This window comes from Rhinopithecus bieti, unplaced genomic scaffold, assembly GCF_001698545.2.
Source record: "Rhinopithecus bieti isolate Rb0 unplaced genomic scaffold, ASM169854v2 scaffold_2432, whole genome shotgun sequence".
Lineage (NCBI taxonomy): Eukaryota > Metazoa > Chordata > Mammalia > Primates > Cercopithecidae > Rhinopithecus > Rhinopithecus bieti.
The window spans coordinates 1,097,482-1,121,760 of NW_016804136.1; the positions used below are offsets into that span (position 1 = coordinate 1,097,482).

The 24,279-nt window shown below is 51.9% G+C and overlaps 1 protein-coding gene across 15 annotated transcripts; it reads left to right on the forward strand.

Moving 5' to 3' along the window:
* Positions 1-2,902: 2,902 nt before the first annotated feature.
* Positions 2,903-24,279, forward strand: EIF4G1 (eukaryotic translation initiation factor 4 gamma 1). Of its 15 annotated transcripts, none has more exons than XM_017866126.1 (34): positions 2,903-3,082; positions 3,898-3,954; positions 4,171-4,264; positions 4,554-4,640; positions 5,135-5,155; positions 5,735-5,911; positions 6,125-6,224; positions 8,022-8,134; positions 8,965-9,057; positions 9,262-9,328; positions 9,628-10,443; positions 10,709-10,797; positions 10,890-11,076; positions 11,167-11,300; positions 11,429-11,587; positions 11,757-11,942; positions 12,129-12,326; positions 12,548-12,694; positions 13,223-13,459; positions 13,611-13,715; positions 13,822-13,981; positions 14,193-14,293; positions 14,848-14,950; positions 15,202-15,304; positions 15,536-15,768; positions 15,906-16,024; positions 16,150-16,322; positions 17,583-17,708; positions 17,861-17,942; positions 19,919-20,017; positions 20,125-20,259; positions 20,381-20,462; positions 20,598-20,738; positions 23,651-24,279. In XM_017866126.1, exons 3-34 carry the CDS (start codon positions 4,205-4,207, stop codon positions 23,830-23,832), a joined length of 4,815 nt encoding a protein of 1,604 aa, XP_017721615.1. In that variant the 5' UTR covers positions 2,903-3,082; positions 3,898-3,954; positions 4,171-4,204; the 3' UTR covers positions 23,833-24,279. The 15 variants fall into 15 exon arrangements, with proteins under 15 accessions (XP_017721615.1, XP_017721630.1, XP_017721639.1 ...); XM_017866156.1 differs by having other exon boundaries at positions 2,949-3,082; positions 4,494-4,640; positions 11,754-11,942; XM_017866106.1 differs by having other exon boundaries at positions 2,949-3,082; positions 11,754-11,942.

A 24,279-nucleotide genomic window follows, 5' to 3' on the forward strand; every position in this document is an offset into this window, starting at 1 on the left:
ACATCAGCAATTTTGGATTGAGTCATCTTGGCAGCCTGTATAAAAAGGTTGAAACAGGACTAAGGAATCCCTGTTGAGCCTCTTTATTGTTCCTGCCATAATCTTCAAGTTAGCATGTGTGATGTGATGAGCCTCTGTTACTATATAATGTGGATACAGTAGTTGCTTTACCTGATTTCCAGTGGTGGTGATGTTAAAATAAATTAAAAAGTGATTTGTAAACCGAAAAGAATAATTCTCTCCCAAATTGTGATTTAGGTGATTGTGCATTAGAATAAGATAGTTTCATAGTGGCTTTTAACCTTTCACCTTTAGTTCTTCATTCAGCAGTGAATAGCAAGGGAGCCTTACTCTGCATCAGACATTAGTCTATGGGGATGCAAATAGAGAAAAAAAAAATCTATGCTCAAAAAGTTTAATGCAATGATGAAAACAATTGTGATCGATACTTAACCAGGGTGTGAACAAGGTACCCTGGGATCACTGAGATGGAGCCTAAGTGCCTGGGGCGGTCAGGGGTGACTTTGAGGAAGCTTATATGCTTAGAGGAAGATAAGTTTGTACAGAGGAAAAGAGGGCAGAATATAGCTAAGGGAGTAGCAAAGGCAAGAAGGAGGAAAAGCTATTTTCAGAAACTTACCGATAATTTCATTTGGCTAAATGTATAGGGGCCAGGGAAAAGTGTGGCAGGAGATACAGCTAGAAATTCAGGCTCAGACCAGGTTTACAAGAGCTTTGTTGTGCTAAGAATTTGACAGTATCTTTCAATGGGGCCCATTGAATGCAAGCAGAAAAGTGATGTGATCAGCTAGCTGGGTGAGAAAGCTAACCCTGGAGGGCAGGAGAGCAGGCAAGGAAAATGAATGCTTGAACTAAGGCAGCTGAAATGGGGACATAGGAAAGGGTAGAATAGTTATTTTTTAAAAGATAAAATCAATAAGACTTGATTTTGATCCAAATACCAATAGGACCTGGTGTCTGATTAGATGTAGTGTGTGGATGGAGAAGGAATATAGGATGAATCCCAGATTTTCAGGTTAGGCACTATCCATTATGTAAGCAACAATATATTTGGGGGACTTGACTGAGTAAGGAAAGTTAATAAATTCTGGCCAGGTAATAAGTATCAGAGTTTGGATGAAAACCCAAGCTATCTGACCTGTGGATTTGGCTCTAGATGATGGTCCCCGGCCTCTGTCAGTGTTTTTTTTTTGTTTTTTTTTTTGAGACAGCGTTTCACTCTTGTTGCCCAGGCTGGAGTACAATGGCAGGATCTCGGCTCACTGCAACCTCTGCCTCCCGGGTTCAAGCAATTCTCCTGTCTCAGCCTCCTGAGTAGCTGGGATTACAGGCATGTGCAACCACGCCCAGCTAATTTTGTATTTTAGTAGAGACGGGGTTTCTCCATGTTGGTCAGGTTGGTCTCAAACTCCCGACCTCAGGTGATCTGCCTGCCTTAGCCTCCCAAAATGCTGGCATTACAGGCGTGAGCCACCGCCCCTGGCCGGCTGTCAGTTTTAGGATTACTTCTCTTCCGTCCTTATTCTTCCATCCTTATGCTTTTTGCCCCTCTGTGGGAGTGTCTGCTCTTTTTATATTTTATTTTATTTATTTATTTATTTGAAACAGAGTCTCACTCTGTCACTCAGGCTGGAGTGCAGTCGCGATCTCAGGTCACTGCAGCCTCCAACTCCCAGGTTCAAGTGATTCTCCTGCCTTAGCCTCTCCACTAGCGGGGACTATAGGTGCTTGCCACCACATCAGGCTGATTTTTCTATTTATTGTAGAGATGAGGTTTCACCATGTTGGCAAGGGTGGTCCCGAACTCCAGACTTCAGGTGATCTGCCCACCTTGGCCTCCCAAAGTGCTGAAATTACAGGCGTGAGCCACCGTGCCTGGCCTTATTTTTTATTTTTATTTTTTGAGACAGAGTCTCACTGTCATCCAGGCTGGAGCGCAATGGCGCAATCTTGGTTCAGGGCAACCTCCCTTTCCCGGGTTCAAGCAGTTCTCTGCCTCCCGAGTGGCTGGGACTACAGGCGCGTACCACCAGGCCCGGCTAATTTTTTGTATTTTAGTAGAGACGGGGGTTTCACCATGTTGGCCAGGATGGTCTAGATCTCCTGACCTCGTGATCCGCCCACCCCGGCCTCCCAAAGTGCTGGGATTACAGGCGTGAACCACCGCGCCCGGCCCATGATCTTTTTAAACTACAAATCTCATACTACTTGGCCTAGTTAGAATGTTTCTATCCTTTTAAATTCCTTTGTTATAGCCCTTTCAATGACCTAATCTAAATTATTTTCAAAGCCTGCGTAATTCGTATTGTATCACGATTTACTTAGGCAAGACCGAGTCTTTAATTTCTTCTTTTTTTTTTTTGAGATGGAGTCTCGCCCTGTGGCCAGGTTAGGCTAGAGTGTGGTGGCACAATCTCCGCTCACTGCAACCTCTGCTTCCTGGGGTCAAGCAATTCTCCTGCCTCAGCCTCCCGAGTAGCTGGGACTACAGGCGCACGCCACCATGCCCGGCTAATTTTTGTATTTTTAGTGGAGACGAGGGTTCACCATGTTGGCCAGGATGGTCTCGATCTCTTGACCTCGTGATCCGCCCACCTTGGCCTCCAAAAGTGCTGGGATTACAAGCGTGAGCCACCGCGCCCGGCTTTTTTTTTTTTTTTTTGCCGAGTCTTTAATCTCAGTTTCTCAGGCCCCAACCAGCACTTCGCCTTGTACTTAGCATGCACTCAATAAATGGTTGCTTAAAGTATGAATGAACTAAAGAATTGCGGAACAGACAGAGACCCAGAGGGCAGTCAGTCCCGGAGCCTCAAAGTTCGGGAGGGGACACGGGGGCGGGCTGTGGCTGTCATGTGACGGGGCGGGGCAAATCCCATGTGCTCGGCGGCGCAGAGCGCCCGGCGCGTCTCCGCCCCCTGCGCCGGTCACGTGGGGGCGCCGGCTGCGCCTGCGGAGAAGCGGTGGCCGCCGAGCGGGATCTGTGCGGGGAGCCGGAAATGGTTGTGGACTACGTCTGTGCGGCTGCGTGGGGCTCGGCCGCGCGGACTGAAGGAGACTGAAGGTAAAGCCGCCATGTCCGGGCCCGACCCTGCCCCCCCACCCCCTCCTCCCCGCATCCGCCGCCATCCGGGCCGGGACCGCCACCCTGCGCCGCGCCCCAGCGGCCCTGGCCCCCCGCGGGCCCGACCCGGGGCCGGCCCGCCAGGCCCGATCCCCCGGCCACACGTGTGCCTGGCCCGGCCCGGCCTGGCTGCTGGGTGGGGGTGGGGAGCGCAGGGCCGGACTATGCAGGCCCCGCGGGCTGGGAGGGCGCCGGGTTCGTCGCCGCGAAATGCCACCTCGGCCTGACCCGAGGAGGCCCGGCAGCCCACGGGCGCAGGTACCACGGCTCCCGGCCCGCTGCCCCCTCCCCCCTTCGCGGCCGGGCCGCCGGGAAGTGACACGTTGTTCTTTGGCACTGGCCCGCGCTGCGCAGGGAGGGCGCAGGGGAGGGAGGAGGTGGCGGCGGGCAGGGAGGAGCCCCCGGCCCCGCCCGCCCTCCGGGCCGACCCTCACTTGCCTGAAACCGGCTCCTCGACGGCCGCCGCCCGCCTGGCCTTTTAGGGCTGACTCTCGCCCTTCCTGGCCTACACTCCTGGGCGGCGGCAGGCCTAGCTTCTGGCCCAGTGCGGGTTCCCTGGCGGCAGGCGTATCTTGTGTGCCCCTGGGCCAGGCCCGAACCCGGTGTCCCCGGGTGGGGGGTGGGGACACCACGGCCGAAGCAGCTAGCTCCGTTCGTGATCCGGGAGCCTGGTGCCAGCGAGACCTGGAATTTCCGGTCTGGTTGGTCTTGGGCCCTGCGGAGCCAGGTTGATACCCCTCACCTCCCAACCCCAGGCCCTCGGATGCCCAGAACCTGTAGGCCGCACCGTGGACTTATTCTTAATCGAGGGGGTGAGTGAGGGGACTGTTTGAGTAGACCAGGGGTTGGTTGGAAGTGATGTGGGATTGACAGCATGTTGGTGGGGACAGGCTCTGTCTTTTCTGCTTCACCCTCTTGGCATCTCTGGTACTCCGTATGGGATCCAGCCTTGCATCAACCCTTCCACCGCCCCATTTGCCTTAAGCTTGGGTCCCTTCCTCTTCCTGAGCGCCACTCTTTCCCAACAGGTGCTGGGGGGACCCTGATGTGGCACCAAATGAAATGAACAAAGCTCCACAGTCCACAGGCCCCCCACCCGCCCCATCCCCCGGACTCCCACAGGTAATTAGGGAGGAATTAGCAGGGGTGGGGGTGGGGGAGACCAGGCAGTCGGGCAGGAACAGGTTCCAGCCTCTGGATTTTCCTACCCCCATCTGTGTCAGGGCAAAGTGCAGCCGCCTGCTGCCAAATTGAGACAGGGCCCCTGGGCTGTCCCCGGGGGCTGTCACGGGGAGGGGGTATGTGGATTGTTAAGGCTCTTGCCGCAGATCTGCTCCCCTTATTTCACCAGCTTGGGTTTCTGCCCCACCTGGGCTTCCCCTCTTGCTGAACTCTGGTCTCCCCTCTTCAGCCAGCGTTTCCCCCGGGGCAGACAGCGCCGGTGGTGTTCAGTACGCCACAAGCGACACAAATGAACACGCCTTCTCAGCCCCGCCAGGTGAGGGGCTGTGGGGAGGGGAGTAGGGGACCTGGGTGGGAGCAGTGGAAAACTTTGGCCGATTTAGGCCTAAGATGGAAACTGGAGGCCCCGTACCTGGCCTTAATCCTCTGTGTTCTTTTATGCGGCTCTGCGCCTTGCCCTGTTGATTACTTACGGTGGCTGGTCCCTTGGATAGTTTGTTGTCAATGAGGGTGGCATTACTGGGATCCTAGTGCATCTGATAATTGGGGGCAGTGCATTGGGCCCTGCTGGCAACTCTTGCTTTCCTATTTGCTCCTTTTACCGGAGGCTGCCATTGCTCTATTGCTCTCTCTGCTTTCTCTTTGGACTGTGGTGAGGTAAACACTCCAGCTGGTCCTTGCCTTTCTCTGTTCCGCAACTTCTTCCTTACTAAGTGGGAGGATTCTTGTCCTGTCCTATTGCCTTCATTCCCTCTCCCCGCCATCACCTTGGGGATAATTCTCTTCTTTCCTGTCCCCATGTGCTCTCAGGGAGGATTCAGGTCTCTGCAGGTAATACCCCTTTCCTAACCCTGGACGGTCTCCTGGTCTCATCCTTACCCTCCACTCTAGTCAGGGGCTAGACACAGGGAATGGGGGTCTTCAGGGTGGTGACTTGTTTGGTGTCCAGGTTCTCAGTTGGAGGCCGAGTGATGCATGTTAGGGGCTACATCTTGAAGAACGCGCATCTGGGGACTGGGAGGCTGTTGCATGTTATGGTTAGCTCCTTATTACGTGCTGGTGGAGCAGTGCATGCTGGGGGTATGTTGCCCCAAAGGGCCTTACTTAGGCATGATGCATCTGGGTGTTAGGAAGCCTCTGCAGAGGGGTAGTTTGGTACAGATGACATGCGTATGCATGGCAGTGAGAGAGTAAATCTATACGGGGTGCAAACTGTACATCTGAATTTGGAGGGCGTGTGTGTGTTCAAGAAGCTGCTTAACCATTGGGTCAAGTGATCTTGGAAGGATTGGTCTCCATGTTCTGAAGGCCACAGTACTTCTTTCCAGGCTGTAGAGACATTGTGGAGTGGCTGTTTTTTGTCCACTTCCTCCTCTTTACAATGCCAACTGCTTTCCTCCCTCCTGACAGCACTTCTACCCTAGCCGGGCCCAGCCCCCGAGCAGTGCAGCCTCCCGAGTGCAGAGCGCAGCCCCTGCCCGCCCTGGCCCAGCTGCCCATGTCTACCCTGCTGGATCCCAAGTAATGATGATCCCTTCCCAGATCTCCTACCCAGCCTCCCAGGGGGCCTACTACATCCCTGGACAGGTGAGGCTGGGGGCTTGGAGCCTAGAAGCCACAGACCCATATACTTCTCACTTCCCTAACCCTGACCCGCCAGTTCCATTCCTTTTCCAGAGGTGGGACTTACTCCTGGTCATTGCCAAGAGTTGGCTTGGCTTGTCTTGACCTACATTCTTTTTGGAGTCTGATATGGAACTCATAGCTTCCTCAACTCTTTCTCTCCCCCTCCCCCACCAGGGGCGTTCCACATATGTTGTCCCGACACAGCAGTACCCTGTGCAGCCAGGAGCCCCAGGCTTCTATCCAGGTGCAAGCCCTACAGAATTTGGGACCTACGGTAAGCAGGGGAGGGAGTCGGAGGGGAGATCAAGCCCAAGGGAGCATCTAAACTCATCTGCTGATTTCTAAAGCAGAAGACCCTTCCCAGGCTTGGCTTTTGGTCTAAACATGATAAGGTTAATAGGTGGTAGGGATTGGTGCTTAATATTTAACTGGTGTTGATTGTGGGGAGAAAATGTGATTCTGTTGCCAGGAGAGTTTAGGGTCTTCCCCACATCAGGGAATGTAGGATCAGGCATCAGCCTGAGAGCCTATTAGTAGGCTTTCCCTGTGACATTTCTTCCATGGTTGAGAACACATGTAATGCAAATTTGGGAGGGTTTTGTAGCTATTTTCTATTTATATTCTAGGAAAGGATTAGTCTGTTCTTTATGGCAGTGGTTTCCAAGTGTTTTGATCACCTATCAGGAAGAGTTTTGAGTATGAATCTCTCATACACATATGTTTTTGTTTATATGTATGCAAAATTTAAACAAATACACTCTTGCTTGTCGAAAACAAACAAGTGGAATTTAGGGATGAAGTTAAAGAATGCGCCCTGACCGGGCGAGGGATCTTGCCTGTAATCCCAGCACTTTGGGAGGCAAGGGGGAGCTGAGCGCGGTGGCCCATGCCTGTAATCCCAGCACTTTGGGAGGCTGAGGCAGGTTGATCACTTGAGGTCAGGAGTTGAGACCAGCCTGACCAACATAGTGGAACCCCGTTTCTACTAAATTTTATTGTTACTTTTATTTTCTTTTTGAGACAGAGCCTCACTCTGTCACCCAGGCTGGAGTGTAGTGGCACAATCTTGGCTTTCTGCAGCCTCCACCTCCCAGGTTCAAGTGATTCTCATGCCTCAGCCTCCCAAGCAGCTGGGATTACAGGCGTGTGCCACCACACCCAGCTGATTTTTGTATTTTTAGTAGAGACAGTGTTTCATCATGTTGACCAGGCTGTTCTCGAACTCCTGGCCTCAAGTGATCCACCTGCCTCGGCCTCCCAAAGTGCTGAGATTATAGGCGTGAGCCACCACGCCTGGCCCCATCTCAACTAAAAATACAAAAATTAGTCGGGCGTAGTGGTGCAGTCTTGTTATCTCAACTATTCGGGAGGCTGAGGCAGGAGGATCACTTGAACCTGGGACGTGGAGGTTGCAGTGAACCAAGATTGTGCCACTGTATTCCAGCCTAGACAACAGTGTGAGACTCCATCTCAAAAAAATGCATATATATTTAAGGGGAAAAAAAGAACGCACCCCACTTTGGACGTAGTTTGCTTTAAGGAATTAATTTTTCTTCATCTTGAGCCTAGCTCATAATGTTACTTTGTTTCTTTGCCCGTTTGTAAAGGGCTGGAGACAGGAACTGGACTCAAGTTAAATGGAACAGGGTTGTCAAATCTCTTTCATTCCCAGCCAAAGACCCGGTTCTGTTTCAGGTTCAGAGTATGTGTGTACACGTTGATAGCGGGTGGGGTACATACATGAGAGTAACTTGCATGGTAGAAGGACAGACATAAGTCTTCTTGGTTGCTGGTGTGTGGTGGGTAGAGAGTGCCTGCCTATGAGGAGTGTGTGTGTGTGTGTGTGTGTGTGTGTGTGTGTGTGTGTCAGTGTTAGGAATTCTTGTAAACGCAGTTCAGACTGGTTCCCCAGCTTTGACAGACACCTGATTCCCTGGGGGAGGAGGGCAGGGCAGGGCAAGAGGCCGGCTGTGGGTGTTGAGAGGTTTTGGGGTGGGAGGTGTCAAGCAGGCATTAGGATATGGTTGGGCCCTGACGCTACCACCATTCTTCTCCGTCCCCCTCCCCCAAGCTGGCGCCTACTATCCAGCCCAAGGGGTGCAGCAGTTTCCCACTGGTGTGGCCCCCGCCCCAGTTTTGATGAACCAGCCACCCCAGCTTGCTCCCAAGAGGGAGCGTAAGACGGTGAGTAGCAGCGAGGGGCTCCGGGACATCTGGGAAGGGGAGAATCAAGGTCAGATGCTGCTGGGACATTGTGCTGGAAAGAAGAGTGACTTGAGGAGGAAGGAGCTGAGAGTGGGCAGAGAATGGGGTCTGTGGAGGGCTTAGGTTCTTTGTAAGATACTAAGATTTCAGCATAGAAGCAGGTCATGGGAAGACTGAAGTGGCTAGCGAGGAAGTTCCTGCGAGACCTGGGTGCTGGGAGGTTGGAAGAACTATGCTTGCTTTTGGGTTTCTGGTGGCTTGCCTTGGAAATGGTTTGTTTTCTGTGGCCCCAGCCCCCATCCCCACCCGGCCCCCCCCAGTCCTGGAAGCTCTCAAGGCCTCCGCCTCTGCTCAGTCCTCAAGCCCTGGGCGTGGTGCCCAGAATAGGGTGCCAGAGCTGGGGAAGCCGCTGAGTCACCCTGGCTCCACCTACTGGATCTGGGCCCTGCCCCCAGAGATCAGGCACACTAGCCACAAGTGAGCCGATTGGGTGCTAGATGGGGGTCTTGGGCCCCAGGGTGTGCAGCCACTGACTTGGGGACTGCTGGTGGGGTAGGGATGAGGGAGGGAGGGGCATTGTGATGTACAGGGCTGCTCTGTGAGGTCAAGGGTCTCTTAAGGGTGGGAGCTAGGGCAGGGACTACAAGAGCAGCCAGATGGGCTGAAAGTGGAACTCAAGGGGTTTCTGGCACCTACCTACCTGCTTCCCAGTGTGGGGTGGGGAGTTGGCCCAGAGTCTTAAGAGTGGGGCAGGGTGGACAGGTGGGCTCTTCCTGCTTCCCACTCATCCCATAACTTTCTTTCCCCAGATCCGAATTCGAGATCCAAACCAAGGAGGAAAGGATATCACGGAGGAGATCATGTCTGGGGCCCGCACTGCCTCCACACCCACCCCTCCCCAGGTACTGTCTGCTTTTTGAGCGATACCCTGACTGGGATGTCTGTTCTGCCCTGGACTCCCAAGTCTCTGGATCTTTTCTTTCAACTAAGGGATTTATTTCCCTGCTTTCCTGGATTTCTAGGCAGAGCTAAAGTAGAAATGGCTCTAGTAAAGAAGGGTTGTGGGACTCTTCAGTGCAAACTTGGTAACCCTTTGTGTCCTGCAGACGGGAGGCGGTCTGGAGCCTCAAGCTAATGGGGAGACGCCCCAGGTTGCTGTCATTGTCCGGCCAGGTAAGTAAGCGGGTGGGATGGAGCTTTTACGGGGAAAGGGAATGTTGACAGTTTGCTGTCACCTCATTGCTGAGGTGGTGGAGTGACTTGAACTGGGTACCAGAGAAGGATGACTTAGATTTCAGGTCGTGGGATTTTGAGGGTGAATTGGGTTTTGGATGAAAGTTGGAAGTATAGCTTAGGTGGGAGATGACGACGTGGGAGTGTTAAGTTAGAAGTGCCTTGGCTGGAGGATGGGGAGGAACAGCAGCAGTGAAACACTTGCCTTTAGTTGCTCATTCTTCCTTCCTATGGTGCAGATGACCGGTCACAGGGAGCAATCATTGCTGACCGGCCAGGGCTGCCTGGCCCAGAGCACAGCCCTTCAGAATCCCAGCCTTCGTCACCTTCTCCGACCCCATCACCATCCCCAGTCTTGGAACCAGGGTCTGAGCCTAATCTCGCAGTCCTCTCTATTCCTGGGGACACTATGGCAACTATACAAATGTCTGTAGAAGAATCAACCCCCATCTCCCATGAAACTGGGGAACCATATCGTCTCTCTCCAGAACCCACTCCTCTCGCCGAACCCATACTGGAAGTAGAAGTGACACTTAGCAAACCGGTTCCAGAATCTGAATTCTCTTCCAGTCCTCTCCAGGCTTCCACTCCTCTGGCATCTCACGCAGTGGAAATTCATGAGCCTAATGGCATGGTCCCATCTGAAGATCTGGAACCAGAGGTGGAGTCAAGCCCAGAGCTTGCTCCTCCCCCAGCTTGCCCCTCCGAATCCCCTGTGCCCATTGCTCCAACTGCCCAACCTGAGGAACTGCTCAACGGAGCCCCCTCGCCACCAGCTATGGACTTAAGCCCAGTCAGTGAGCCAGAGGAGCAGGCCAAGGAGGTGACAGCATCAGTGGCACCCCCCACCATCCCCTCTGCCACTCCAGCTATGGCTCCTTCAGCTACTTCCCCTGCTCAGGAGGAGGAAATGGAAGAAGAAGAAGAGGAGGAGGAAGAAGGAGAAGCAGGAGAAGCTGAGAGTGAGAAGGGAGGAGAGGATCTGCTCCCCTCAGAGAGCACCCCCGTTCCAGCCAACTTGTCTCAGAATTTGGAGGCAGCAGCGGCCACTCAAGGTAAGGTTTGGTTGGGTGGTAGAGGTAGGGTGGGCTAGGGGATGTGGTTCCTTGCCCTCCTTGATGACCTCCCGTTTTTGCCATGTTTCTGGGTCATAGAGGCCCTGCAATGGAATCTAAGAACTAGATTAAGGACTTTTAAGCCTAAAGACGGTGATGCAAAGGGAAAATATTGTACTTTGGCTGCTTTTTATTTCCCAGGGATTAAGGGTACTCCTTAAATTATTGGCAAAGACCCATGCTTTTATTTATTTTTTAAAATTAGTGGCAGTATCTGTGCCAAAGAGGAGACGGAAAATTAAGGAGCTAAATAAGAAGGAGGCTGTTGGAGACCTTCTGGATGCCTTCAAGGAGGTAAGGGAGCAGAAAATGGGAGGGGAGAGGGCCAAGTCGAGGTATGGAACAGTGGTCATTGTGCAACCAAAACTGGTGTTCTGTTGTTCTAGGCAAACCCGGCAGTGCCAGAGGTGGAAAATCAGCCTCCTGCAGGCAGCAGTCCAGGCCCAGAGTCTGAGGGCAGTGGTGTGCCCCCACGTCCTGAGGAAGCAGATGAGACCTGGGACTCAAAGGAGGACAAAATTCACAATGCTGAGAACATCCAGCCCGGGGAACAGAAGTATGAATATAAGTCAGGTATGCCGAAGAAAGGGTTGAGAATGACTTGAGTTTTCTTATTAGGGCCACAGAAGACAGTATGATTGCTTCATTCTCTTTTCCTCGCAGATCAGTGGAAGCCTCTAAACCTAGAGGAGAAAAAACGTTACGACCGTGAGTTCCTGCTTGGTTTTCAGTTCATCTTTGCCAGTATGCAGAAGCCAGAGGGATTGCCCCATATCAGTGATGTGGTGCTGGACAAGGTTAGTGGCTTGAGTCAGGGAGGGGACGATAAGTTTGTGCTGGATAGATTGGGGAGGAGCCTGAGGTCCTGAAAGAGTAGTCAACTGCTCTAGCCTGCTTCTGAGACCTTTTCCTATCCTCTTTGCAGGCCAATAAAACACCACTGCGACCACTGGACCCCACTAGACTACAAGGCATAAATTGTGGCCCAGACTTCACTCCATCCTTTGCCAACCTTGGCCGGCCAGCCCTTAGCACCCGTGGGCCCCCAAGGGGTGGGCCAGGTGGGGAGCTGCCCCGAGGGCCGGTGAGTGGGGCTGGGTAAAGGGGCAGGTGGGTAAGGAGTGGGAGTGGATGATTCGCTTGTGTCTCAGTGCTGGTGGGGAGGGGTTTGCCCTGGAGGCTTGTAGTAGTGGTATCACATATTGTGCTGACTAGTTCCACGTCCCCTCTTGTCTTCATCCCTTGCTTAGCAGGCTGGCCTGGGACCCCGGCGCTCTCAGCAGGGCCCCCGAAAAGAACCACGCAAGATCATTGCCACAGTGTTAATGACCGAAGATATAAAACTGAACAAAGCAGAGAAAGCCTGGAAACCCAGCAGCAAGCGGACGGCAGCTGATAAGGACCGAGGGGAAGAGGATGCTGATGGCAGCAAAACCCAGGTACTGGCGAGTCCTGCTTTTGATCTCTCTCCATTTCTTCCCCAGGTCTGCCATCAGTGCCCTCTTTGCTTCTTTTTGTCGTTATCAGTAGCATCTGTCATGCCTAAGTCCCCACCACTCTCTCCTGTCCCTCTGAACAGCCTGTTCTGAGACCGTCACTGGAACTCTTGTCTCCTCTTCCTCCAGGACCTATTCCGCAGGGTGCGCTCCATCCTGAATAAGCTGACACCCCAGATGTTCCAGCAGCTGATGAAGCAAGTGACGCAGCTGGCCATTGACACTGAGGAACGCCTCAAGGGGGTCATTGACCTCATTTTTGAGAAGGCCATTTCAGAGCCCAACTTCTCTGTGGCCTATGCCAACATGTGCCGCTGCCTCATGGCGGTTAGTTTCCACTGGGTTCTAAATCTTATGGTCTAGTTGCCCATTTCTATTCCCAAGACTCCTTGAGTCCAGCTTCTTGGTTCTCCTCCAACTTGCACCTCCTCCAGCTGGAAGGAGGCAGAGCTGGGGCCAGATATCTTCTGGGTCAGGTAGTTAAAGGCTCTTGGAGGGCCTTCCCTGCCCAGGACTAGTCTGAGTGTGACATTCTCTCCGACCTGCAGCTGAAAGTGCCCACTACGGAGAAGCCAACAGTGACTGTGAACTTCCGAAAGCTGTTGTTGAATCGATGTCAGAAGGAGTTTGAGAAAGACAAAGATGATGATGAGGTTTTTGAGAAGAAGCAAAAAGAGATGGATGAAGCTGCTACGGTGAGAAAACCCACTACCGATTCTACTCCCCCACTCAGCTCCTTCCCTCACCCAGATGCTACTCAACTGTAGAATTTGGAATGGAGATAGTGGTGTCTTGGGGATTTCTCTGGCTCAGAACTTTTTTTTTCCTTTTTGAGGCAGAGTCTCACTCTGTCACCCAGGCTGGAGTGCAGTGGCGTGATCTTGGCTGGCCTCCACCTCCCGAGTTCAAGCGATTCTCCTGCCTCAGCCTCCCAAGTAGCTGGGATTACAGGCATGTGCCACCATACCTGGCTAATTTTTTTGTATTTTTAGTAGAGACGGGGTTTTACCATGTTGGCCAAGCTGGTCTCAAACTCCTGACCTCAAGTGATCTGCCTGCCTCGGCCTCCCACAATCGTGGGATTACAGGCGTGAGCCACTATGCCCAGCCACCCTGCCTCAGGACTGAGTGCTTATTGCTAAGTTTGGATATCCAGGTAGAAAAGGGTTTTAGCCAAGTGGCTGGCTATGTTTTTGACACAATCCCTGTCCCGTGAATGGCAGGCAGAGGAACGAGGACGCCTTAAGGAAGAGCTGGAAGAGGCTCGGGACATAGCCCGGCGGCGCTCTTTAGGGAATATCAAGTTTATTGGGGAGTTGTTCAAGCTGAAGATGTTAACAGAGGCAATAATGCATGACTGTGTGGTCAAACTGCTTAAGAACCATGATGAAGAGTCCCTTGAGTGCCTTTGTCGTCTGCTCACCACCATTGGCAAAGACCTGGACTTTGAAAAAGCCAAGGTAGAGGTCCTTGCATCTGGAGGGGGATGGGCTGAACCATGTGGGGCTCACTGAGCCACAGTGAGGGGGCGGAAGGCCTGAGGAGGGGTGGGGCCTGCAGTTATAGGTGAGACATGAGAAGTTCCTGGTCTGATGCCTTTCTCCTCTGTAGCCCCGAATGGATCAGTATTTCAACCAGATGGAAAAAATCATTAAAGAAAAGAAGACGTCATCCCGCATCCGCTTTATGCTGCAGGACGTGCTGGATCTGCGAGGGGTGTGTGTCCCCCTCCTCCCCACTGCCAGCCTGCTGCCTCCAGTTTCTGACACTGCCTTGTCTGGCCTTCCCTGACATCATCGTGACTGGCCCTCTGTCTCCACAGAGCAATTGGGTGCCACGCCGAGGGGATCAGGGTCCCAAGACCATTGACCAGATCCATAAGGAGGCTGAGATGGAAGAACATCGAGAGCACATCAAAGTGCAGCAGCTCATGGCCAAGGGCAGTGACAAGCGTCGGGGTGGCCCTCCAGGCCCGTCCATCAGTGAGTTCCAGGCTGGGATTGAGAAGGGAGCAGTGAAGAGACTGGGAGGTTATACTTTCCTCTGATGACTTCCTGTTAGTGCCACGTGTCTGGGCCACTGAGACCCCATGATGGAACTGAGGATCTGAGGAAGGGAGGCTGGGGGTGGCCCAAGGGGAAGGGGCTGCTAAGGTTTATTCATTATTCCAGTATGCGCCTCTTTTTGTGTCAGGCCGTGGACTTCCACTTGTGGATGATGGTGGCTGGAACACAGTTCCCATCAGCAAAGGTAGCCGCCCCATTGACACCTCACGACTCACCAAGATCACCAAGGTAGGGGTGTGTGTGGGAGTGGGTGATTCAACTCAGGTTTAGATCTTCATCCCCTCACTTTTCTAAGGTTGAGAAGGTGACAACTAAATGTTTCCTCTTAGACTAACTGGTTGGATTGCTAGAGACAGGACTACCAGCTGTAGAGGGAGGGTGGTACTCCCATTAGTCTGGACCAGTGTTTGGCAAACACACAAATGTGCCAGATCCAGCCCATTCATACATCCCAGGACCCAGTAGTGGTTTTTACATTTTAAAGTTGTGAAAAATCAAAAAGTGAATGGTAATTTATGCTGTGGAAATTAAGTAAAATGTAAATGTCAGTGTCCATGAAGTTTTATTGGAACACAGTCATAGCCATGCCTTTATCATCTACAGCTGGTTTCATGCTGCTGTGGCAGAAATGAGTAGTTGCAATAGAGACTGGCCCTTTATTAAAAAAGGTTTTCTGATCCCTGGACTGGGCCGTGCACTACCTGTTTGGCTGCATGTGGGGGTGCTGGCCAAGGGATTCAGCCAGGTTAGACCTATGACTCGACTCCTCTTTTCTTCTTCAGCCTGGCTCCATCGATTCTAACAACCAGCTCTTTGCACCTGGAGGGCGACTGAGCTGGGGCAAGGGCAGCAGCGGAGGTTCAGGAGCCAAGCCCTCAGACGCAGGTACGGAGGCAGTGTCAGGAGCTGGGTGGTTATCCGTCAGAGCTGCCTTGAGGAGAGAGCCTTTCCTGTTAGAGAGGCCTTCAGTACAAGGTAGTTAGGCGATGTAGGCAATAGAGGAGGTTTGTGTTGTGGTTCCAGGGATTGAACTGCTTTACTTTTGGGACTGGGATCAAGTATCTTAAACTGGCAAGTAGGGGATAAAATGCAGGAAAGGAGAAAAATACATTAATACGGATTTTCTGCATCCCCAGCATCAGAAGCTGCTCGCCCAGCTACTAGTACTTTGAATCGCTTCTCAGCCCTTCAACAAGCGGTACCCACAGAAAGCACAGATAATAGGCGTGTGGTGCAGAGGTGAGGTTTCCTGGACGTCTTTGTTATTCACACTGGGGGTACCATGATTGGGTTCTGGTTGTTGCCATGGGATGGAAATTCTTCATACCTGTCCTGGTTGGAGCCCTTGGGTTAGATTGGGGCATATTCATTATGCCAAGAACAAGGCCCAACAGTTGCTCAGCATGTTGTGTAATTATATGAGTGCCTGGGCAGTGCAAGTGAGTGAAAATGTGCCTGTCTTTCTTCCAGGAGTAGCTTGAGCCGGGAACGAGGCGAGAAAGCCGGGGACCGGGGAGACCGCCTAGAGCGGAGTGAACGGGGAGGGGACCGTGGGGACCGGCTTGATCGTGCGCGGACACCTGCTACCAAGCGGAGTTTCAGCAAGGAAGTGGAGGAGCGGAGTAGAGAACGGCCCTCCCAGCCTGAGGGGCTGCGCAAGGCAGCTAGCCTCACGGAGGATCGGGACCGTGGGCGGGATGCTGGTGAGAGTCTGGGAGAGGAATGGAGGGAAAGGTGTTGGCTGCCTTGGGGCTAGCTGGTCCCCAGCTTTTTGAGAGCTCTGAATCTTGTTTGCTGGGAAGACTAAAAAGTCTCTCTAATCTGTGTTCTCTTCCCACAGTGAAGCGAGAAGCTACCTTACCCCCAGTGAGCCCCCTGAAGGCAGCACTCTCTGAGGAGGAGTTAGAGAAGAAATCCAAGGCTATCATTGAGGAATACCTCCATCTCAATGACATGAAAGTAGGCAGTGGGAGCGGTGTGTGATTGAGGAGTGGGCAGGGAGGGATCATGCTGGCAGGCATAGGGGTGCGTTGTGTGGGTCAGACAGTGACTGGTCTCTTCCTGCTGTGCCCTGCACCCCTCAGGAGGCAGTCCAGTGTGTGCAGGAGCTGGCCTCACCCTCCCTGCTCTTCATCTTTGTACGGCATGGTGTTGAGTCTACGCTGGAGCGCAGTGCCATTGCTCGTGAGCATATGGGGCAGCTGCTGCACCAGCTGCTCTGTGCTGGACACCTGTCTACTGCTCAGTACTACCAAGGGTATGACCAACTTCTCTGGGCCTCCCAATTTTACAGACCCACAATTTTTTATCTCCTTTTTGGGACCCCTGGAACCTTGCATAAGAATACAGGTTCCCTGGCTGGGTGTGGTGACTCACACCTGTCATCCCCAACACTTTGGGAGGCCAAGGTGGGTTGGATTGCTAGAGGATCACATGAGGTCGGGAGTTCTAGACCAGCCTGGCCAACATGGTGAAACCCTGTCTCTACTAATAGTACAAAAATTAGCCGGGCGTGGTGGTGCAGTAATCCCAGCGACTCAGGGGGCTGAGACAGAAGAATCGCTTGAACCTGGGAGGTAGAGGTTGCAGTGAGCCGAGATCGTGCCATTGCACTCCAGCCTGGGTGACAAAAGCAAAATTCTGTCTCAAAAGAAAAACCAGTATAGGTTCCTTGACCATCCTGGTCAACATAACTTTAGGGGCCTAAGTGGGGTGAAAACCATCTAAGGACACAGTGGTGGCCTTAGCTTGAGATCATTGCCCCCATGTCTAGAAAATGTTCCTGGGGGCCAGGCATGGTGGCTTACGCCTGTAATCCCAGCACTTTGGGAGGCCGAGGTGGGCGGATCACAAAGGTCGGAGATCGAGACCATCCCTGGCTAAATGGTGATGAACCTCATCTCTACCTTAAAAATACAATATTAGCCGGGCGTGTGGTGGGCGCCTGTAAGGTCCCAGCTACTCGGGAGGCTGAGGCAGGAGAATGGCGTGAACCCGGGAAGCAGCTTGCAGGTGAGCCGAGAGCGCACCACTGCACTCCAGCCTGGGCGACAGAGCAAGACTCTGTCTGAAACAAAAAAAAAAAAATTAGGCCGGGCGCGGTGGCTCAAGCCTGTAATCCCAGCACTTTGGGAGGCCGAGATGGGCGGATCACGAGGTCAGGAGATCAAGACCATCCTGGCTAACATGGTGAAACCCCGTCTCTACTAAAAATACAAAAAACTAGCCGGGCGAGGTGGCGGGCGCCTGTGGTCCCAGCTACTTGGGAGGCTGAGGCAGGAGAATGGTGTGAACCCGGGAGGCGGAGCTTGCAGTGAGCTGAGATCTGGCCACTGCACTCCAGCCTGGGTGACAGAGCGAGACTCCTTCTCAAAAAAAAAAAAAAAAAAAAAAATTAAAACTTAAAAGAAAAATTTCCTGGGGGTTCCATAGTTGATCCCTTAGCCATGCCATGTTGCCCCAGAAGGAAGAGTGGGGACCTGGCCTAGAATGTCTTGACTTTGAATTGCCTTTGCAGGCTGTATGAAATCTTGGAATTGGCTGAGGACATGGAAATTGACATCCCCCACGTGTGGCTCTACCTAGCGGAACTGGTAACACCCATTCTGCAGGAAGGTGGGGTGCCCATGGGGGAGCTGTTCAGGTAAGTCCCCTGGGTGGAATTCAGGGGAGGTAAAGAACAGAGGAAAGGTGGTAGGGAAACGTGCTGGGTTGGATACCCTGGTTTGGAGGGAGATGGAGAAGTGGCGAGAGAACTGTGGAGGCTGTCAACATTAGGTTTTTCTCTTCTTGTAGGGAGATTACAAAGCCTCTGAGACCGCTGGGCAAAGCTGCTTCCCTGTTGCTGGAGATCCTGGGCCTCCTGTGCAAAAGCATGGTGAGTGAGGGCCAGGAGTCCAGAGATGCCTCCCACGGTGTGGTTTTGGCTGTTTGCTGTGGCCCTGAAGCTTCATGGTCCATTGGTGGAGTGGAGTGATGGTGATGGCAGGACTGTGTTGGTACCTGGGAGAGGAATTACTGAGGTGGGCCATCTCCCGCACACCAGTTCCTATCATGAGTTCTGGCCAAGACTGGAGGAGAATGGCAGTCTTAAGACCCTATGCCCATGATTGATGCATTTATTTATTCATTCATTGAACTAGGGTTTTGTTGATCATTTATCATATATTAAGCACTAGGGATACAGCAATGAATAAAACATAAACAAGTTGGTAGAGAAAAAGGAAGAAATGACAGCTTGATAAAAACAGTACAGCGTGAAACAAAATAGTTGAAGTAGAGTGGAGTATCTTAAGTACCGTGGGGTTGCAAAGGAATATTTGACAATATTCGTGACAGCAGGCTTTCCTCAGGGTGCCGAAGTGGCTTTGTGAAAGTTAATTGGTAACTAGCAAATGTAAAGGCAAAAAGATGGGGAAAAGTAAGTTGAGTGTGGTACTTAGTGGAAGTGAGAAGTTGGGGTGAGTGTGTGCAGTTTCAAGGGTTCAGCCGTCTTGAACCTGGAGGAATCACACTTGGGATTTAAACGAATTGTTATGTCAACATCATTTAATTCTTTTAAATAGATGTGTACCAGGACAAGTTGTTTTTTAACAACAGATAAGCGTATTGAACTATTTGTGTATTTCATCCACTCCAAGGTGCCATAGATTATAAGATATTCTTTATGTGCTGTTAAGAAAGAAAAGACTGGGCCGGGCGTGGTAATCCCAGCACTTTGGGAGGCCGAGGCAGGTGGATCACCTGAGGTCAGGAGTTGGAAACCAGCCTGGCCAACATGATGAAACCCTGTCTCTACTAAAAATACAAAAAAGTTAGCTGGGCATGGTGGTGCGCACCTGTAGTCCCAGCTACTCGGGAGGCTGAAGCAGGAGAATTGCTTGAACCCAGGAGGGGCAGGTTGCAGTGAGCCGAGATTGTGTCACTGCACTCCAGCCTGGGCGACAGAGCAAGACTCCATCTCAAAATAAAAATGATATATATTGGCTGTAAGACAACTTTCAGTTAAAATGGGGAAAAAATGGACATGTTTTAAAATATATGAACTGCAATAATCTTGCTAAGGGCCAGTGCCATTATTCTGTTATGAAGAAAAGAATGATGTCTTCATAGTCGATTGCCTCTTGCAGAAAATGCACTCAGACTGCTGGTTTTATGAGGATTTTTAAAATTCATGTTAGGGGTGGGGTGTATCTGTGTCTAACATTTTCTGGGCTTAAGAAACAAGCATACTTGTTAGAAGTTGTCCCTTCCTAGAGGACTTTACATCGTTTTTCCTACCCTAGTGTCATAGCAATGTGGTGGGCAAGTTCTCTTTTATTTTATTTTATTTATTTATTTTTTTCGAGACAGTCTCACTTTGTCATCCAGGCTGGAGTGCAGTGGCATGATCTCGGCTCACTGCAACCCTCGCCTTGGGTTCAAGCGATTGTCCTGCTTCAGCCTCCTGAGTAGCTGGGATTACAGGCACCCGCCACCACGCGTGGCTAATTTTTGTATTTTCTGTAGAGACAGGGTTTTGCCATGTTGGTCAGGCTGGTCTCCAACTCCTGACCTCTGGTGATCTGGTGATCTCGCGCCTCCACCTCTCAAGAGTGCTAGGATTACAGGTGTGAGCCACTGCGCCTGGGATGAGTTCTTATTTGGGTGGTTATTTGACTGACGTCTGTACCCTGCACTAGACTATAGGAATGGAAGGGCTGTGCCTGTTAGTACTTCTATAGCATCTTTAACGCCTAGCAGGTACCTAGTAGGCTTTCAGTAAATATTTGTTGGATTCATGTGGTAGAGCTGTTGGGTCCTTGGAGAGAGAGAGCGAGCATTGGTAAGTTGGGTTGGTCTTGTGTTTTCCAGGGTCCTAAAAAGGTGGGGATGCTGTGGCGAGAAGCCAGGCTTAGCTGGAAGGAATTTCTACCTGAAGGCCAGGACATTGGTGCATTCATCGCTGAACAGGTTTGGGGCTGGAGTTGGGTTAATTTTAGCATTTGAGGCTGGCCAGTCTTCTTTCTTGTCTCACGTTGGCAACCTCACCTCTTAATTGCGGGCCTTTTCCATTGCAGAAGGTGGAGTATACTCTGGGAGAGGAGTCGGAAGCCCCTGGCCAGAGGGCACTCCCCTCCGAGGAGCTGAACAGGCAGCTGGAGAAGCTGCTGAAGGAGGGTAGCAGTAACCAGCGGGTGTTCGACTGGATAGAGGTAGGTTTCTCCTGGATATCGGTAAAGGAGAGGTAGTTCTTAGGGTGGGGCTGGGGGGTAGCAAGAATGAAGACTGAAGGGCACAATTCAGAGTTGGGGGTCATTTGTTTCTCCCATATAGGCCAACCTGAGTGAGCAGCAGATAGCATCCAACACGTTAGTTCGAGCCCTCATGACGGCTGTCTGCTATTCTGCAATTATTTGTAAGAGGAACCAGGGAAATGGAGGGGCAAGGGTGGGCCTGACAGACAGTGGAGGGAGGTGGGTGTCAGCCTTGGCCTCCCAGTTCTGAACTGGGTTAAGGGTATATTGCTCCACTCATCCCTGTCTTCTTGTAGTTGAGACTCCCCTGCGAGTGGATGTTGCAGTGCTGAAAGCGCGAGCGAAGCTGCTGCAGAAATACCTGTGTGATGAGCAGAAGGAGCTACAGGCACTCTACGCCCTCCAGGCCCTTGTAGTGACCTTAGAACAGCCTCCCAGTAAGAGCCAGGCCACGGGGACAGGGGTGGGTTGGAGGGACTTCCAGACAGCAGGGCATCAGACCCTTCATGGAAGGGTCTTAACCCAGGAAAGGTAGGTAGTCATTAGAGAGCAAAATGCCCTCAGGGTTTCATTCCTTCCTCTTAATGTTTGTGTTGTGTTGTTCCTACCAGTGGAAGGAGTTAGCCTTGAAGGTTGACTGCCTGTTTTGTGCCTAGCCATGTGTTTGATGCCAACAGTGCAGAGGTGATAAATGATAGGATCTTCTCAGTACCGTGTGCCCCCATGGCGTGGCACAGGACTGAAATGCTTTGCTTACCATGCCTCATGTAGTCCTCACAAATGTTTAGGGTAGATGGTATTACCCCTATTTTCCACATGAGGAGACCGAGGTTTAGGTGAACATGTCTCAGGTTATGCGTTCAGCACATACGTATGTGTCAGAGCACTGGCATGCTCACAGAAAGGAAGCCGAGCAATTTCCTGTGCTGGCATGGAGTTAGTACTGGCGTGAGCAATGAGCCTGGGAAGACGGGTGCTTTCGGAGGAAGGACACCTGGTCTGAGGGATAATGGGTGGGAATTCGCTCCATAACAACTGGGAAGGTTGGGGGGAGAATGCTTGAAACGAAGGCACTATGTGTGTTCTTTCTACCTGTGGTAGGGAGAACTTGACACAGGGAAAAGAAATATTGAAGAAAGGCCAGTGTGGGAGAGCACAGCAAGCAGTCCTAAGTGAGGCAAGATGGGGCTGAAGAGAGGGATGTGGGCCTGACCACACAGGGCCAGGTGTAAGCCATGGCCAGAGTCTGGGGCTTATTTAGTCTGAGGGCAAGAAAAGGCCTTTGTGGGATTTTAAGCAAGGAATAAAGGAATTTGATTTTAGTTTTTAGATCATCCTGGTCATAGAGGGAAGAGTGGTTTGGAATGGGGTGAGAGTGGATATGGCAGTGTTAGCACAAGTGGCTCAGCCTTGCTGGTGACAGTGGAGAAGAGTTGGCAAATCAAGAGATACTTAGGAAATGGAGTTGGCAGCTTTTAGTTACACTGGTCTGGGGAGGGGCCATGAGAGATTAGAAGTCATGGATGACTCCCAGGATGGTTTTAAATCACGGTGGATTTAGAGGCCATAGTGTGATGTCATTTGCTGGGGTAGGCAGTGCTGGATCAAGTTGAGTTGTGGTCCTTGAGTAAGGGAATCAAGAGATGTCAGCTCGATAGCTGGGGTATCTGGGTCCTTTTGGAAAAGAAGAGGTCAGGGCAGGAGGCAGCTTTGAAATGCTGGCACAGAGTAACTCATGTGCAAGTCATAAGAGGATATGGGCTTGCCTGAGGGAGAATGATAAGGGCCTGAGATACAGCCCCAAGGAGGTGGAGCAGACATACTGGTAGGGACCGAAAGAGGACAGGCCCCTCTGAACAACCAAGGACAGAAATTTGAGGAGAGGGATGTGGTTGATAATGCTAGATGCTGCTGTGAGTGTTTGTAGGAGCAGGCCTGAAAATGCAGGATGTCTGGAATATAAAATCAGAGGCCACCCTGGCAAAAACAGTATTTAGTGGGGCAGGGGACAGATTCTGGGTCGGAAAGGACTGAGAAATAAGTGAGACAGAAGGGAAAACATCAAGTGTAGACAAAATCTTTTATTAGCTGTAATATAGTGGTTGAAAACAGGGCTTTTTGTTTTTAGGTGGGAGAAACTTGGGCTTGAAAATATAGGGCAGAGTGCCTAATCGATGGGTTGAGGTCCCTGGGTGGGTATGCATGGGATTTGGAGTGTAAGAATGGGATAAATGGCCGCCAGGCGCAGTGGCTCAAGCCTGTAATCCCAGGACTTTGGGAGGCCAACACGGGCGGATCATGAGGTCAGGAGATCGAGACCATCCTGGCTAACATGGTGAAACCCCGTCTCTACTAAAAAATACAAAAAACTAGCCGGGCGAGGTGGCGGGCGCCTGTGGTCCCAGCTACTCGGGAGGCTGAGGCAGGAGAATGGTGTGAACCTGGGAGGTGGAGCTTGCAGTGAGCTGAGATTTGGCCACTGCACTCCAGCCTGGGCGACAGAGCGAGACTCACTCCTTCTCAAAAAAAAAAAAAAAAAGGGATAAGTGAAGGTTCTGCCTTGCTGTGGGGTGGGGGTAGCAGGCGACTGTGCTCATAGGCAGTTTGTGACTTTGAGCCCGGGCATGCCCTGCAGAACATCCTGGCTTGAAGCACCTCGTAGATGGCTTGGTTTGGAAAGACTGGTAGTGCCTTGTGGGCACTGCGGTGGGTATGTTTCAGGGGTTATAGGACACGTGCTTGGGAAGGCCCCCCAGCAGCTAGGGGTTGAGGAGAAAAAGGGTCCAAACAGGTGATGCTTGAGTTGAGTCCTGAAGGAACGTGACAAGACGCAGTTTCTGACAAAGAATTTAGCATCCACAAAAGTGTCAAGGCCAGAGAAGGTGTGTATGTTGAGGAAATGTGTGCGGAAGGAAGGGAAATTGAGATCAGGAGTTGTCAGGATCTGTTTGGGGGGCAGTGAATGTTCAGGTTACATGTAGGATATATATAGGACTTCTGTGTATGATATATATAGGACTTTTAGTGATTTCCTAAATTCAGGAGTACCAATTCTGAATATAGTTTTCTCCATTAAATACACCATGGGCAGAGACGTTTCAGGCTGCCAAGGTGAGGCTCAGCAAGTTTGTAAGGTTTTTCCGATGGCCAAGTGACTCATTGCTGTGCAGCAGTTTTCAGATCATGAGATTAGCATCCTGTCAGAGGCCTAGTCACTCTGGAATGGTCACAAATGTCAGGATGGTGCGTCAGGGCCTTGTTTGAACAGTGGAGCCTGGGAGGGGTCCCAGGGGGTGGGCTGGGGTGGCGGTGGCGGGTCACCTCTAACTGTTGTCCTGCCTGCTTGCAGACCTGCTGCGGATGTTCTTTGATGCACTCTATGACGAGGACGTGGTAAAGGAGGATGCCTTCTACAGTTGGGAGAGTAGCAAGGACCCCGCTGAGCAGCAGGGCAAGGGTGTGGCCCTTAAATCTGTCACAGCCTTCTTCAAGTGGCTCCGTGAGGCAGAGGAGGAGTCTGACCACAACTGAGGGCTGGTGGGGCCGGGGACCTGGAGCCCCATGGACACACAGATGGCCCGGCTAGCCGCCTGGACTGCAGGGGGGCGGCAGCAGCGGCGGTGGCAGTGGGTGCCTGTAGTGTGATGTGTCTGAACTAATAAAGTGGCTGAAGAGGCAGGATGGCTTGGGGCTGCCTGGGGCCCCCCTCCAGGATGCCGCCAGGTGTCCCTCTCCTCCCCCTGGGGCACAGAGATATATTATATATAAAGTCTTGAAATTTGGTGTGTCTTGGGGTGGGGAGGGGCACCAATGCCTGCCCCTGGGGTCCTTTTTTTTATTTTCTGAAAATCACTCTCGGGACTGCCGTCCTCGCTGCTGGGGGCATATGCCCCAGCCCCTGTACCACCCCTGCTGCTGCCTGGGCAGGGGGAAGGGGGGGCACGGTGCCTGTAATTATTAAACATGAATTCAATTAAG

What these genes read in the sequence shown, in the direction of transcription:
- EIF4G1 (XM_017866106.1), top strand. Translation starts at nt 4,205, where the DNA reads ATGAACAAAGCTCCACAGTCCACAGGCCCCCCACCCGCCCCATCCCCC. An exon ending in CCTACTACATCCCTGGACAG is followed by an intron (nt 5,912 to 6,124) that starts GTGAGGCTGGGG and finishes CTCCCCCACCAG; the next exon opens with GGGCGTTCCACATATGTTGT. An exon ending in TGCTGTCATTGTCCGGCCAG is followed by an intron (nt 9,329 to 9,627) that starts GTAAGTAAGCGG and finishes CCTATGGTGCAG; the next exon opens with ATGACCGGTCACAGGGAGCA.